The 16,959-nt window shown below is 44.2% G+C and overlaps 1 protein-coding gene across 1 annotated transcript in view; it reads left to right on the top strand.

The window, feature by feature from the left end:
• Window positions 1–16,959, top strand: part of VIPR1 (vasoactive intestinal peptide receptor 1) — a 100,917-nt gene that overhangs the window by 39,939 nt on the left and 44,019 nt on the right. Inside the window, exon 3 of the mRNA XM_032094174.1 lies at window positions 11,439–11,546. Coding sequence (XP_031950065.1) covers window positions 11,439–11,546 — 108 coding nt within the window. The remainder of the gene's footprint in view (window positions 1–11,438; window positions 11,547–16,959) is intronic.

Here is a 16,959-nt window from a genome sequence, read left to right as displayed (position 1 = left end):
AAAATCACAAACTTGCCCCTTTTCAAACTTCAAACCACTGGTACACCATAAGAGTTACCTTTCCTGTGTTTACTGTATACTTTTACAAGTGTTTTGAGGTGTGTTGGATGTATTTTAATACTTTTTGTAGGTGTTTCACTTGCATTTTGATTCCAAGGCCAAAACCCCCACCCAGTCTTAATAGCCAGCAGCTATTTTTAGCCACGGCCATTACTCTGCAGGCAAGTCCCATGGCAACCTGAATACCTGAATTTTAAGGAAGGTATTGTATTCCCCTTATCTCAAACTGATACCATCCCCCTTGACAACGATGAGCCATTGGTGGACGGAGATGATCCATCAAAGGGAAAGCACCAATCGCTTTGGACCGAAGGGGCGGGCTGTGGGCAGGCTGTGGGCGGGCTGTGGGCGGGCTGGGGGGGGCGGAGCAAAAACTATAAAAAGAATGAAGCCAAGAGGCGGGCCCTCTTCTCTTTTCCCCTCTTGCTCTCTCCAGACTAGCTGTGGGAGACATCGGTGCTGGGCATTAAAGGCCTTATCCCTTTTAAGGGGCTTTTAGTAATTTTTTAAAGTCAGCCCAGCACTGCAAGTTCTTTTTCTCTACCTGAGGTCTAGTGCTGTCTCAGCCAGAAGATCTCAAATCCCTGCGCTCCTTGGGCATACCATCTACCGAGCCATAGGATCCCAAATTTTTATATTTTTCTGATTTCTGTAATTTTTCACTTTTTCTGTTTTCAATAAATTAATCTTTTTAAGAGTTGCCTCATTTCTCACACCTTGCACTCCTCTGCCCTGGTGTTTTTTAACTCCATGCTGGAATAACTTGCAAAGACATTAAATGACACGTGTGATTCAACACAGGAGTGGATTCTTTGCCATTAAAATCAAGGATAGGTAGGCTGAGACCAGTTTTACATGAGCAAATAGCCATGGCATGGGAATGACTTTTGGTGAGGGATTTTCACTTGGTTTTGGGTATCTCTGGTGTGTTCTGGCCAGGTGTAGGCATCTCTTTCAGGATGTGATAAATCCCGTTCAGATTGTCTTACCTGATGTCAAAATACTTAAAATTAGGGGAATCTTAGTGAGCAGCTCAGGTGTGTAGGAAAAACCACATTTCACAGATGATCTCTGTCCTGGTGTTCACTAGCCAGAGGGGACTTGGCCAGATGAGATGAAATCATGGCAGGGGGGTTGGACAAGATGATCATTAAAGGTCCCTTTCAACCAGACTATTCCATGATTCTGTATTTCAGAAGTGAAGAATGCAATCCCAGCCCCACCAAAAATCAGGATTTAGCTCCAGATGCTTTTCCAGTCAGGACATCTGTATGCAACACAGTGGCTGCTCAGCTGATAACGCACTGAGCAGCAGTAGGGAAGCTCTCCCAAGGGTTGGGATACGGGGGTTTTGCTTCCCAGACTCACAGATGGAGGCAAATCCCTCTCTATGAAGTGTGGCTGAGCTCCTGAAGGCTGCAAGGCAGGAATCACCACTGCACTGCTTCCTGCTGATTTCCTCTTGCGTCTTTTATGTAATGGTCCCAGAGCACAGAGGAGTATTTTTGGGTTTGTTTTCAGGAAAGCTTCTCTTCTCCATGGCTGTAATTTACAAACACTTCAGCTTAAACTGAAGCACAGAAATAAAATTATAATAAATTTAAAAAGTAGCCCTCTCTTTGTTTAAAAGGCAGGAAAATCAATCAGGTCTAGGTTGGCTGGCTCAGCTCATTATCTGTTTATACTATTATTGCTAATTAATTTGCTCTGCAATCAGATACTCTTTCAGAAGCAGGAGAGTCATTTAGGGATGGTAGCTGAATAAGGAGCTGTGACTCGTGTCTGGGTGGGGTGAGTCATGGAATGGTTTGGGTTGGAAGAGACCTTAAAGGTCATCTCATTCCAGTCCCTGCCATGGGCAGGGATACCTCCTACTATCCCAGGCTGCTTCAAGCCCTGTCCAACCTGTCCTGATACATCCAGTCCTTCAGCACTGCACTTTTTATTTGCTCTCTAGCCCTGTCTGTCTTGGAAGCAGAATAAAACCCAATTACAAAGTCTGAAAAGTGGAAAACATGGAAAAAAATAGTGTCATTCCCTCTCCCACTGCCTGTCCACATCTGCTTAACTTGCACATGCCTCACACTTGTTGTGGGCAATAGAGGTGAGTCTTACAACCTCATCATCACCATGGAAAAAAATCCAGGTGGGAAATGGCTCATGCTGTTTAAACTCTGAATATTTTTCTGTTCCATAGGCTTAGAGTGGAGGCTGGCTTGAAAAGCCAAATTTGGAGCCTGGGGGGGTCTCTATCAGTCCCCCCTGAAGAAGTCAAAACAAGTTTGATGGGAGGAGAAGCAGTGAACATATGGAAATTAAAAATCAAGCTGGAAAAAAACATTGATGAAGTTTAAATTAGGAGCCTGTTTATTCATCACCATCTGTTTATAGTGCAGCAAGATAAGAAATAATTAATAGCTCCTTGCTTGGGAAAGTTCAAGTGAATTCTCACCTCCCAGTTGGATAAGCCCTGCTGGGGCAGACGAGGTGTCAGTGGGATCTGTGGGACAATCCTGTTATCAGCAGCTCTCCAGGTGCTGGAGCAGGCACCACATAGCTGATCCAGCTCAAGAACTCACAGAATCACAGAATCACCAGGTTGGAAGAGACCTCCAAGATCATCGAGTCCAACCCATGCCCTAACACCTCAACTAAACCATGGCACCAAGTGCCACGTCCAATCTTGTTTAAACACATCCAGGAATGGTGATTCCACCACCTCCCTGGGCAGACAATTCCAGTATTTCACCACTCTTTCCACGAAAAACTTTTTCCTAATACCCAACTTATATTTCCCCTGCTGCAGTTTAGGACTGTGTCCTCTTGTTCTGTCAGTTGCTGCCTGGAGAAAGAGACCAAGCCCACCTGACTACAACCACCCTTCAGGGAGCTGTAGAGAGTGATAAGGTCAAGAGAGTGCCCAAAGTAGGGCAGGGAAAAACTGTGGATGTGGCACCTGAGGATGTGGATCAGTGGGGAACGTGGTGGTGTTGGGTTGGTGGTTGGATTTGGTGACCTTAGGGGTCACCAAAGATTCTGTGATTCTGTTATTTCAGAGCGGTGTAGAACTCTCAGAGGTCTTCTACCATCTTCATCAACCTCTTAAAAAATCCTGAGGCATCAAGAATGGCATTAAATGACAACTCCTGTCCAGCTAAATCAAACCCTGAGGATCCAGAAAACACACTCAAAGAAACCTGGAGAACAGTTTAGCTCAGTCTAAAATATGTTTGATCTTGATGGTCTCTCTAAAGGCAAAAGGACCTGCTGGACTTTTTGCCGTGTTCTCTTTTATTAATTTTTAATTTACTTTTTTCCTATTACTCTGACCCAGGTGATACAAAGAGCCCTTTAATTTCATTCTTGCTCTGAGCAGCAGCACTGGGGAACTCCCACATATGACCTCAGTCCCTGCCATTCCTTGACAGGGTGGTCTCTCCTACAACAGCAGAAGGTTCAGCCATGGGACATTAGGACCTTAAACCCCAGACTCTCTTTTAGGATCAGTACCAAATTCAAGCTTCCTTTTATTTAACAGAAATTTTTCTCCCAGTTCTTTGGCAATGGCCACGATACACAGTAGGACAGGTACTTCCAAATGGTCTTCCTTCACCTTTCCCTCATCCGTCTGGGACTCTTCCCAAACACTTCCACGCTGCAGCTCTTACAGAGGTGGAACCCACTCGCTGGAAGTTCAAAATGAAGAAATCTACCGTGGATTTCTCAGAGGAGAACCTTTGTGGACTCTGCCACAAAATCTGGCCCCTGAAAGAGGAAGAGGGAACAGTCTTGTCACAGTGGTAAACCCAACCTGAACCCTGAGAACCACCCCCAGGCTTTGGTGTTGGCTGTTTTGATCCAGCCTGAAGCTGATGCTGTTCTTCCAGACCAGGAGTCTCTTTCTGAGGACACAATAATCAGCAAAGTTTTCCCTAAAGATGGTTCTTTTTCTGTCCATCCTTGCCCTGTGACCCACTGCCCACCTCTCCAGTGAGCACTGCTGATTCCCATTTGGGTTTCGGGGACACGGTTTAGCCAAGAACATGGTGATGCTGGGTTAACTCTTGGCCTCAATGGCCTTAAAATGTTTTTCCAACCTTGCCAATTCCATGTTTCTAACAGTGGTCCCTCAGTTGCTTGTCTGAGCCCATCCAACCCCCTGAAGTGCAGACACCGACCAGCAACAGGATGAAATTCCAACACAGGCCCACACAGCACCTCAGCACTCTTCCCTGTGGAGCTGAGAGCTGATCTGTGCCTTGACCTCACCTCTCCGCAGACATTTAGACATTCCAACATCTGTTTTCTGCCTTAAAACACAACAGGGGTGGAGGCTTTGCTTTGGTTTTGCCCGTTGCTGACTCATCCTGGCTGGAAGCTCTCTAACAAGCAGCAGTGTTTGTTTGACTCAGGAACAGCTGTCCTGGGGCTTGTCGGGATTAGCAGCCACTTAGTGAACACAAATTTGTGTTGGAAAAGGCATTTTAGTTTGGAGAATGTGTCACACTTTTAAATGCCAGCAGGAGTTTTGGTTCCTTTTTTTTTAAACATGAGATAATAGATAAATGCACACAGCCTTAGATGTGCAAAGGTTACAGAAATAAGGGAAAAGTGACATTGATGCAGTCGAAAATAAATTCAAAGTATTTTGAAAGCTCTGGATAACGTCTCAGATTAAATCCATCTATGCAAAGGTTTTGCTTCTGACAGCAGCTTGTGTTTGTCCCTCTCACATCCCGTGAGATTTCTGGTTAAAAAATCTCTCCTTCCTCATCTTTTCTTTTTGTTTTTCTGTTGTTATTGACTGTATCAGAGCACCCTCATGATGGTATCCACCCTTTTTACCTGGGATAAGTACTCTGGGGAATATTGCATACACCGTAAGTTATGTTGGGAAGAGCAGTCCTAGAGATCAAGCCACTATGAATTTCTTTCTGGAGATGCCAGTATGGGAAAAACCATCTAAGAAGGTACCTAAATAAAGTCTGATTCTCTGTAAATCCAGTTGTCTACATCTCCTGGAAGAGAGTTGATTTGAATGAGGAAACCCTGGAATAATCCTTTAAGCATGCTCAGTGTCAGAGCACTGGAGATCTTGTTTAGAGGCTGCTCAGGAGATAAGTCATGTTTTTGGCAACGGCCTTTGTAAATCTTTGTCTTAAATCTTGGATCTTTCAGTTCTCATGTTCTGGAGTTAGGCAGAAGGGCTCAGCTCACTGGTTTGATTTATGAAAAGGGTGTTCTGGAAGGAAGAAAAAACTCAAGCGTTTGTTTAGTTTGTTGGTTAAAAAAGGCTGAAAGAGTACAAACTTTTGTTTTTAAAAAATTGTTTCCTAATAGATGTTGATGGTGGAAAATATCGTAGGATTTTCATGCTTAAAAATCATCCTCCAGCAGCAGACACTGGTGATTTTTTTTCACACTGATTAGAATGACTCAGTTTGGGGGTTTTAAGGTGAGATTTCCTTCATACATCTTTGAGTCAAATTCCTGCAAATATTTAGGAAGAAAGTTATTTTTTAATATATTCCCATTGTGTGCTTGAACAGCTTCTACTGGCAGTCACTGCAGAAGTGCAAACCAGGTTTTACAGTAACTAATGGTGCTCTTGTGATAGAATCATGGAGCTGTTAAGGTTGGAAAAGACCTTTAAGATCATCAAGTCCAGCTTGGACTGAGTGGGAAAAATGAAATCACAGTCTCTCTCTTGACACAGATATTGAGGCAAAGTCCAAAACAAACTCTTTTCACTTATCCTGAATTTTGGGATCCTTTTGGCTTTCTGTGATTGCCCAGGTCCCTTCTCTGCTGAACTGGAGCTGCAAGTCCCTCAGTGAGCGATGAGCAAAGGAGCACCAGAGCACCAGCAGAGCTCATCAGTGGTGGGAAGGAAATGCCACCGTGTCAGGGGTCACATGCCCTGGCAGGATTGTGGCTTTCCTTCAGCTGGCTGGTTCCTCTGTCACATCCTGCCTGCAGTGCTGCAGTGAGAGCAGGCAGCACAACGGGCAAAAAATATCCAAATTCAGCACAAAGCTGTGGGAAGCTGAAAGGGGAGCTCTGAGGGGATGGGTTTGCTGCAGAGCAGGCTGTCAGTGGTGATACAAATGGAGATGGAGCTGGAGGAGGAGAGATGCCCAAGGAATGCTGGAGTGTGAGTGGCACTGAGGACAGGAGGGCACAGCAGTGACTCTTTCAGGGAAGAGAGGGAGGATGCATTTAGTGAAACCTCAGAGCCAAGCTAACCCCAGCCAAACCCAATCTGTTGTGGAAAAACAGGCACAAAATTAATTTCTGTGCATAGAGCAATGATAGGGAATACAAATCATAAAGTCACCCCAAGACAAACCCCTATTCTGCAAGCCCAGGGCACGATGGGGTAGAATTAAACCCACCAAAGATACAAGGGAGAAATGATAGGGAGCTGTTTCCATCCTGGGAGCTACTAAATAGGCTGGGACACTTCAGCTTGAAAAAGAGATGCCCAAGAAGGGACATTAAAGAGGATTTTATGGTTTTTCTCACCAGGAAAAGGGATATTGTGGTTAGGCTGTGAATATTTCTTCTTTGTAAAAGAACTGAGCAATTCCTAGTGAAACCAGAAATGAGCAGGTTCAAAGTGAGTTCAGAAAGGGATATAATTTTTCTGTCAGTGGGCACTTAAACCGTGCAATGCCTTGGCGCAGGAGGTTGTGAGTTCTAAAAATTTTCCCTGGGTTCAGAAGCAAAATCAAATTGCATTTAAGAGATTTATGGGAGAAAAAGAATCTACATATGGAACTTTTTATTATTTCATACAACTTTTAAATAGAAAATTGTCCCTCGTTTGGGAGGTCTCTGCTCATCAGAGTCTGTGCTGGCAGTAGTGACCCAAGGCTGAAGATGGGTATTCCTCCACTGTGATTAAATCCAAGCTGCCTGGGTGGAACTGAGTTATGGAGAGTTGCAGGCACCAACTTTTGGAGCCTGTTTCCTTCAGTCAGGCCGGAGATCAGTGCTCAGCTGGGACAGGGAGATTGATGCAGTGATAATTGGCTGTAATGAGATGGTTGTAACAAGACCAAGCCGGGCAAGCCACGGGTGAGCACCAAGGTTGGGCTCCTCAGGGGGACAATAAATGTCACCCCATGGCTGTTTACAGTCCTGACTCCTGGGAGCTTGCAAACTGCCTGCTGATATGGAATGGGAGAGAAAATGAGATTTTATTGCAGCACACCAGGCTGTGATGGTGCCCTGGGATAGCTCAGCCCGGCTTAACTAAGCTGCGCCTTTGCCTCGCTGTTATCCCTGTGGGTACTGAGAGCTCCCGAGACACCCCAGGCATCAAATGGGCATCTCTGCATCTGAACAGGGATTCCAAGAGCAAAATGTGTGGGAATGTCATTCAGAAGAGACCTGGAGTCACCCCATGCCTGAGGGAGAATTTGGTGTGAGGGTTTGGTGGGTGGTGTGCGGTCAAAGGTTGGACTTGATGTTCTTGGAGATCTTTTCCAACCTTAATAATTCCATGATTCAGTGAAAGACTGATGTGCTGAAAGGGTTTTTTTTCCTGAAGTGGGAGTTCACCTGTGTTCAGAGAGTGCCTGACACCAGCCTGCTGCCATTCATTTCTTTCCTCAGCCAAACTGAGTCCCATCTCAGGGCTGTGCCAAAGCCCTGGAATTCATGTTTATTCATGAGAGAAAGTTATTCTCTGCTGCTTCCTAGATAAGCTTTGACCGTGATTTGCTGTAAGTGTAGATATGACTCCAATAAATGGGTTTTTACACTCCAGTCTGCCAGTTCTGCAAACCACTGTGCCTCGTGAGAATTGACCTGTTTTCTGTTTATTAACCTTTTAAAGGGAGAGGAAATGAGGGCCTGAGCTCTGGTGAACTTTTAGCAGAGACAGTGGGAAAGGTGAACATCCTGCAGCTGTGCTGGGGCCTCCTAACTCCCTGCAGCCAGCACTGTGTCACTGGTCTTCAGCTTCCTCTGAGCCAGAACCTCTTAGAGGAGGGCTCTAAGTGAGGCTGATGCAGCCCTTGGCTTGTTTGTGGGGCATTTGACTTGCAAAGAGGAAGGCTGAGCTGCTGGATATCGGGATCTGAGCTCCAACTTCTTTAGAGGCATGAAGGATTTCTCCCTGCAGCCCTCTGGAAGAAGATATTCAGCTCCAGAGAGCACTTCATGGTCTGGCAAGGAAGGGCAGGGCAAAGCTGAGTGTGTGGAAGTCACAGTTAAAACAATTAAAATGGAAAAAAAACCTTCTCTTTTTTAAAAAAGAATTCTATTTATTTATTTATTATTTATAATGATCAGAGTTTAAAGAGTGTATCTGGATACCCAGAGATGTGGTAAGTGCTGCTGACTAGGAAAGGCCTCACACTTACTTTTATACAGCTTCTCCAGATTCACCTGTGATCCTTGCCAAGGCAAAGCACCGCCCCTGGCAGTGTGCATCCCGTGGCGTTTTGGTGACAAGCACACGAGCAGAGCAGTTCTTTTGATGGAAACGAAGAGTAGGTGTATTTTTGACTCGTTTGCTGCACTGGGTGAGGGTTGATAAATACCTTTGCATCCTTCCTGCAGAGACTGAGGGCAAGGTAGAAGACAACATTTATAATTAATTAATGGAGAAGCACTTATCAATTCCCAAACATGACGTGATCAGGCCAAAATTGTCATCTTTGCTATATCCAAGTGACACCACAGGGAAGAGACCGATTTCCTTCTTCCAAGGCACATTGCAGCTGTTCCTGCCCTCAAATAGTTTTTTGCCTGCCAGCCCCCTGATCCCAGCAGTTTTCCAGGGTAAAGTCTATCAGCTTGGGAGAAAAAAAAAGCATTTTCTGGAAGGTTCCTTGATAAAGATTGTCTGTGTGCTGGGTCAGATGAAAGGGCACAGATTTTTACCTGATGTTGTGATGGGATGACTGCAGCGTTGGACTGTGCATGTGCAGCATCCTGCAGGTATCAATCTTCAGTTGTTCCAATTCTTTAAACTCCAGTTATTCTCTCCACTAAAATTATTCATTTTCCTGAACTGTAGATAATTAGCACAAGAAAGACACAGACCTGTTAGAGGAGCTGTGGCTGCCCCATCCCTGGAATTGTCCAAGGCCAGGTTGGACGGGGCTTGGAGCAACCTGGGATAGTGGCAGGGAGATGGAATGAGAGGATCTTTAGGGACCATCCCAACCCAAACCATTCCAAGATTCTCTGATCCTATGGTGACAGGCACTACCATCCAGAGTTCTGCTTTCCATTGCCTTCTTTTTTTATTGCAGAAATATTTTCAGCATGTCTGGGGCAGCAATGAGGAAGATTGTTGTCATAAGAACTAATGGGCAAGTACAAGGTGTGTTTACAGAGGCAATAATTTGTAAAAATACATTTTATGTGTCTTGCAAAGCCAGTTTCACCTTCTTTTAATCGGAAAAAAAAGCTTTTACTTTCAAAAGTGAACACCTAAAAGCTTTCTATATGCATCACAGCTGGTGCTGAAAAATATCAACAAAGATACAGATCACCAAAACTCTCCGAGTGCATAATTCAGGGCATTTAAAAAGCCATCTGCTGCTATCACCTTGTATTTTAGTTTCCATTATAACCTATCCTGAGGTAGTGGGTGCACTCTAAATTATTGCAGTCGGTGGAGGAAATGATTGTAGGACGTGAAAAATCCCACCATGGAATCATTTTCCATGGAATCTTTAATATCCTGATACTTTTGGAGCTGCTGGCTGTTTGCTGGGAGATAAGTAAGAGGCTGTGGGAACTGAGCTGGGCACCTGATATAAGGACCCTGAAACCTGAATGTTAATGAGCTCTGCAGGAGAGATGCACGAAGGAGATACCATCAGTTATTCCATTTTGCAGGCTCCGATAAACTCAGCTCAGGACTTCATTTGAGTTCGTTCATGAAAGGAGAGGGGGGAAAAAGCCTGTACAATCACTTTGAAAGCGAGCTAAGGGTTCTTTCTCAGCTTCAAAGCCTTTCTGCGTGCTCTCTATTGATCTGAGACAGCTCTGCCTCGCTCTGCACGGGCTGGTGATGGCACCAGCCCTCTCCTTAGCTCAAGTAGTAAAAGCTGATTTAAAGGAGGAATTTCAGAGCAGGGTGTGATTACCAACAAGTGCAGCCTGACAGGGGTTTCACAGCTCCCTTTGCTGGCACGTGAGAAATATTTCCTCCACATTTCCTCACCACTCTGTTCTTCACATCCCAGTCTCTCTCGTGTGGGGCTGTTGACCTTAACAGCGTGTGAGTCACATTTGGGGGAGCGTTGCCATCTAATGGGGTGTGAAAAATAACGGAGAGCACAGGTGCTGGGAAAAGGGAGCTCAGCTGACAACCCATCCATCTCACCCAGGCAGCAACTGAAATGCCTGTCTGTTGGAAATATAAAGCAGGGGGGGAAAGGTTGTCAAAATTCTTCTCAGAACTCTAAAATGGTAACGCATCGATGTAGAAATGTGTTTGATTTTTTTTTTTTTTTTTTTTTTTTTTTTTAAATTCAGATCCGCCAACTCCTTCTGGCTTCAGGGTTAATGTTACATGATCCAACAGTGCAGCATGCAGGGGTATTATTAATGCCTTTTGAGAAATAAAAGGGCAAAATCAGAACATTACAACTCTGTGGAAAGGACGTGCCACTTTTTCTTTCCAAGAAAGCCTTAATTCTACCCAGAAAAACTCCAGCAACGCCTCATTTTGACAAAACCTTGTGTTTTCTGCCTGTGTTGGTTATTCCTTCATTCCTAGCTTGGATAGCTGAGGATGTGCCACCTTTCCCCACCCTTCCATGGGGATCCTGGCCACAGCACTGCCCCTGCTCAGCCTCCAGCAGTGTTTTGTGACTTCTCCCTTTTTAAGAAGCAAAGTCAGCTTCCGGTGAAGGGATTTGGGCCCTGATCCCTTGATTGTCATCCATGTCCCCTTCCTGCTGTGAGAGCTGCACAACCATTGCAATGGGAAGAAAAAGGTGATGACATTTGAGGGAAGCAGAGGAGGAAGGGGAGAGTGTCTCACAGGTTCAGATCAGGTGTTTTAGTGCAACAGCAAGTGACAAGGGCAAGCAAGAGAGATATTTAATTAGGCATTTCTGCCTTTTTAATCCAGGAGAAGGCACTGTTCTTTATCAAGCCTGATTTGCCTGGTTCTTGCACTTATCTGCCATTCTTTCCATACTGATTTCTGGAAAATTACAGTGCTGAATTTCAGGGACTGGTGGAGCTGAAAACTGCATGTTTAAAGAGAATATTTCTGTGGGTTTCATTCCAAAACGTGCCTGGGCCGGGGTGAGGGGCTCCACAAACCTTTGCAGAGCTGCTCTGCTGCACCTAGCAGGTCCCACTCATGAGGGTTCCACCATCTGCTTTTCTCTCTTCCCCAGGCTGCAGGAGGCAGTGGGACAACATCACGTGCTGGCCTGAAGCAGAGGTGGGAGAAGTCGTGGTACGGCCATGTCCCAAGTACTTCAGGTTCCTGACCTCCTTCCTGGGTAAGCAAATCCCAAAACAGCTCCATGGCTTCACTCCCAGGGGTTTCTCATCATTCCACAGGGGGAACATCTCAATAAAGAGGGAGAAACCAGCTCTTAGCCCAAGGTAAAGGAGGTTTCCAAGCCATCTATTAATTCCCAAACATTAAAACATCCTCCCTGCACTTGCAGCACCACTACTGTGGATCACAGGGATGCAAAAATAGCTCCTGGGGAAATCCAATAATATGGATGTTGTGCAGTGAAAATTGAATCAACCTGTGCAATAGTTGTGTTTGTTGTGCAAAACGAGCTGCTTAGCACAATCATTAATTAAGTCTCTGACAGAAAAGAAACAAGCTGGAACTGTACGTAATAAAGTAATTTTTTTTTCTGCTGGAATGACAAATTTGGCCACAGGCTAAAGAATTAACCTGACAAAGAATGGGCAGGAGAGGTTAATGGAGGAAGTAGCTTAACTCACTGGTCCGGGTGTTTTGAGAAGCTTTAGTTTAAAACTCAGGTCTCAAGGGGCCATGCAGCAACAGGGCTGATGGTGTCTCCTGGTAGTTTGTAGTCATTTTTCACCATTTTTATTATAGAAGCCCTGCAGGCCTTCACAGAGAATTAAGGTTTTTTGCACTGCAGATCTTGCATCGAGCTGATCCCCCATTGTTAGAGCCTTGCAGTGCAAACACACAGAACAGATTAGGAATGGGGGTAGGGACACAATATCATCCCAGTTCAACAGGCCAGAGCACTGCACTCATTAACTAGCACATGCTGATTACACAACTTGGCCAAGGCCACACCAAAATTCTTTGCAGACACAGAAGGGAAATTCAAAATCCCTGGAGTCCCATCCTAGTGCTGACTTCCCCATTTCCAAAATTCCCTGGTAGCTCATCACTCCTGTGTCAACACCCAGGGAAAAGAGGCAGAAGCTGCTGTGATATCACATCTTGCAGGACAAGACCCCTGTGCATTGGATCAGCCATGTGGAATAATTACCTGCTGTTCCTGCTCTGTGCCCTCTCCCCAGCACAGCATTCGCTCACTGGGGTTTATATACCAGCAGAGTTAGTGAAACAGGAAGGAAAATCTCTCAAAAACTCGTTCTAATGCATCATCCCACCAGAGCTGAGCTCACAGCAAGGCGCCCACAGCACAGACACTGAGAGCTCCATTCATATTTTTAACCATAAACGTCTGGTAGGATTTGACAAATTCTGGGCGATCTGAAATCCCTGAGGATTCCTCAGCTGGTGTTAAGATACCTGTATTCAGGAAACCAAATTTCCAATCTGAAATGGCATTTGTATCAACTGATTTTAGAGTTTTCCCTAAGTAAATCTCTCTCTGAGTTGGTTTTACAGTCAGAGATGAGAAGCAGGTTCCTTAGAGGTTCAGTTCAGCTGGTTTTTAGATTCCCACTCCAGGATGAGTTTAATAGCATCTATAAATCACATATTTCTCCCCATTTGCAATCAAAAGATTGTGGAGTGGCACTGGCAGACAGGAATGTCTTCCAATAGGGGTGAATCCCACCCCAGCAGGGCACAAACAGAACAACTGATGCCATTCCCAAAGCAGAAGCTGCAGCTTTGATTTTCTCTGAGACAGCCACTTCGTACCACCATTACCAAGCAGGGAAAGCAGAGATGGTCTTAAATTAAGGCAGGGGAAAATTGCCTCCTGTTTTATAGGATTTGTTGCAAAATTGAGGTTGTGAAGCAGCTCCTCCTTTGTAGCAGTGAGTGTCATTGAACAGCTTTCAAGGAACTCAATCATCTGGTTAATGTTTGTGTCGTAATCTTTGATCCCTTTGCAGGAGCATGAAAGCTTTTATCAAGTTGTCAGCCAGAGAAAATCTTTTTATGTATTTACAGCAGGAAAAGGGTGAAGTACCAGGAGAAAAAGAGTTAATGTGATTTTTATGCCTCATGGAGAATAAGCTCTTCAAATGACTAATATCCCATCTCATGGTTAATAACGGATAAAATATCTCATGGCATTTAAAAACCTTAAAATGCCTAACACCGTCCTGATGTCATTTGACATTAATTTTTTATGGCATTCACAGATCCAGAAAATTTTCATTATTTCATGATGTTCGTCAGTGCCATGTGAGGGAGATGGATGAAAATATTTTTGGCACCTTTCATTATGAAAGTGCATTGCTTTCCACCCCTTGACCAGAGTGTTCCAGCTCTCTTTCGATACGTGGAGGATGACATTTGTAATAGGGATTTATGTCTCACAGTTTCTCTAAAAGCAAATTGTCCACCATGCACAAGTTAAATTAGCACTGACAGTTTTTAAACTTCAGCTGTGAGATTAATTGACCTAAGGGGGTGGGCATAACCAAGCTCTGGAATCCCACTCAGTGATTTGAGATCCATGTGAGTTTTGGGCTTGCCAAACTCCTTTTTTTCCTCAGCTGCTCTAAATTTATTTCCCTTCTCCTTTCCCCTCCTTGATGAACACTTTTTATTCTGCATTGCTTCTGAAACTGGAACAAAAATTGAATAAAACAAGGATAGGGATGAGCAGACAGCAGCAGATAAGGAGAAGGTATCACCACTTCTCTAAAGAACCCCAAAATGAACCATACCCATTGGTTTTTTCTACAATGGTCATTAAAAAATCCCAAGAAGTTGGGTGTGTTTTTTATGGAGGTCTCTTCACTGAGAGCCCTTGACCTGCTCAGGTGCTCTGTCGTCCAAGTGTAACCTTCACATCAAAAAGGCAGAATTACCTGGAAAAAAGGAGGCTCATAGAGGGCATCACCATCCCTGGAAGTGCTTAAAAACATATGGATGTGGCACTTGGGGTCATGGCTTGATGGTGGCCTTGGCAGTGCAGGGTTAATGGTTGAACTCGATGATCTTAGAGGGTTTTCCAACCTAAACCGTTCTATGATTCCATGATTTATTTGCACTTGAGGTGTCACAATGCTTGTGCCCCACTCCTCTGAAGGACTGGAGCTACACCTCCACCTCTACCCAGAAATGTGCATCTTTTTCTTGTAAATGTTGCCTGGAATCCTATGATTGCAGGATCAAAAGATCTAGTGAGAAATTTATTCTAAAGTTTGACAGCTCTGCTTTTAGGATGAGAAAACAAGCGGTTTACAAAAGGTGCTTAATCAAGGGGAACACTGTAGTTGTTAAGAAGGGGGGAATTATCTGTATTTATTAAGGATCAGGATCTTCACACTTAGAAATGAAATGTGCAGGAAGGGAAAAGGAAAATAAGGGAAAATTGAGTATTGCCCCACAAATGGGGTGCAGGAAGTTTCAGGGCACTGGACACATGGCAGTAATAACTGCAGGCCAAGTGATGTGAAAAACAAGAAAGGAGGAAAATTAAGTGTGTCTTGCTTGAGGTGCTGACCCAATGCCACAGGTTCTACTATGACACGAAGTTATGAGATACAAAACTGTGAAACAACATGAAACTCTGAGCAGAAGTTGCACTCTCGTGAGATCATGACTGAGGCAGAGAAAGCAAATTGGGAAAATATCTTGCCCACAAGTTTTTCCCAGGACTAAGCACTTCAGCACCCAGCCTAGTGCAAGCTGTCTGCAAGTTTCAGGTGTTTCCCAGGAACAGTGGGGCAGATCAATAATAAAAATGAAAGTAGAGAGGTGCCAGTGGGCTCAGCAGCATCTCAAGAAGGGTAAATAATAGAAGTGCTACTGTTTTAATAACTTCTGTTTGAAAAAATCGATTTATGTCTGTGGAATATGATGCTAGAGAAGCAGGACTGATTGCTGGGCAGAGCACACCTTCCCTCTGCTTTAGAAGCTATTGCAGAAAAGGGCAAGGGAAGCAAGAGGGGGCAAAAGCCAACACCCCTGAGCCATGATTGACCTCAAATCTCTTTGTATGAATTCAAACTCCCATTAAAAGCCAGGAAGAGGGTTTTTTCCAAGAAGATCAAAGATGTAAAACCCTACCTGTAACAGGAACTTTCAGACATGTCTCTGAGTTTGAAGGGTGTGTTTGAAACAGATGAGAGGCAGAAAGAAATTAAGAGAAAAAACCTGAAGAACGAGGCATAGACAACAGCTCTGTGCATTTATTCAGTTCATTTGTTCAGTGTTTAACTCCTACCCAGATGAAACACCTCTGATAAAGAAAATGTTCTGGTTTTATCTTTGTTCCACAAACTCCTCCCTCCTCTTCTGCTGTGTCATGAATAAATCATGTCAAAGGGAAGGAAATTCCTCTCAGTGACAACAAGGAGGTCTCGTGGAAAGTTCCCTGCCCATGGCAGGGAGGTTAGAACTGGAATCTAAAGTCCCTTCCAACCCAAACCATTCTATGATGATTCTGTGATTCTAAATTCTGAGACAAGTTTTGCGTGCTCAGTCTCCATCCTTGAAGGATTCCAAGAATACCCAAAAGGCATCTGGTCATGCTTCCATTTTAGGTGACCCTACCTGAGCAGGGGTTTTGGTCCAGATGACCTCCAGAGGTCCCTTCCAACCTGAACCATTCTGGGACTCTGTGAAAGCAGAACACTGAGCTCTTGCAAGACATTATGAGGTTATTGTTATAATAAATGAGAGTTAGTTGTGGCTTTTTCAAGTGAAAATATTTGGTTTTTTTTTTTAAGGGAAACCTCATCTCGTTGCTTTCAGGAACAGGCACACCAGTTTGACAGTGGTAACATCGATCAAAATTAAATACAAACCCCACAAAAAAACCCTAGATTAATTCCTGGCTCTAACTAATACCATGTGAAGGAGGGCACTCTGTCCTCGCCTCAGCTTCTTCCACAACATAGAAGAGAGCCTGGAGCACCAACCTACTGGCACTGGGATGCTTCCACCTCGCAGTGAATCTCCTCCACTCTACATTGCTAATTACGTGTAACTGAGTAATAAACTCCTGGTCTCCTGTCTCATTAAATCTCCAGGAGTACAACTTGAAAAGTTTTAGCTCCAGTCTGATAGGAAATGGGAAAGTTTGGGAAACCTAGTGAACTTTGAAAGGCTGGAGACAATTTCCAAGTGCAGAAATTTTGTGTTTTCTGATACTGTCACTTAGATTTTCAATGTACTCCATTGGTGCTCATTTTAGGGAAAACTTGTGTTACACAAAAAAGTGAGAAACAGCTCTGGGAAATGGCAAATGCAACTTCTGGTGCTTTGAAAAATTTGCCTTTCCATTGACAAATGATCAGACTTTATTACCAAAGTCTGTGGAAAAACTGAGAGTCAGGAAGACCACGAGAACTGGCTCATTTTCATACGGGCTTGTGGCAGAGCTGGGATTTGACCTTGGAACATAAAAATCTGTGTAATGCTTCGGTCTAACCTGAGCCCGTAAACCTCAGAGGAAGAACTAAGCTTGTGGGGCACTTTCCCAAATTTTATGCTCATTTTCTGTATAGAAATTAATATTTTAAATAGTAGAAAATAGA

Source organism: Corvus moneduloides, chromosome 1 (assembly GCF_009650955.1).
Source record: "Corvus moneduloides isolate bCorMon1 chromosome 1, bCorMon1.pri, whole genome shotgun sequence".
NCBI classification, from domain to species: domain Eukaryota; kingdom Metazoa; phylum Chordata; class Aves; order Passeriformes; family Corvidae; genus Corvus; species Corvus moneduloides.
The sequence above is the reverse complement of the archived record's forward strand: the minus strand, read 5'-3'. Positions and strand labels throughout refer to the sequence as shown.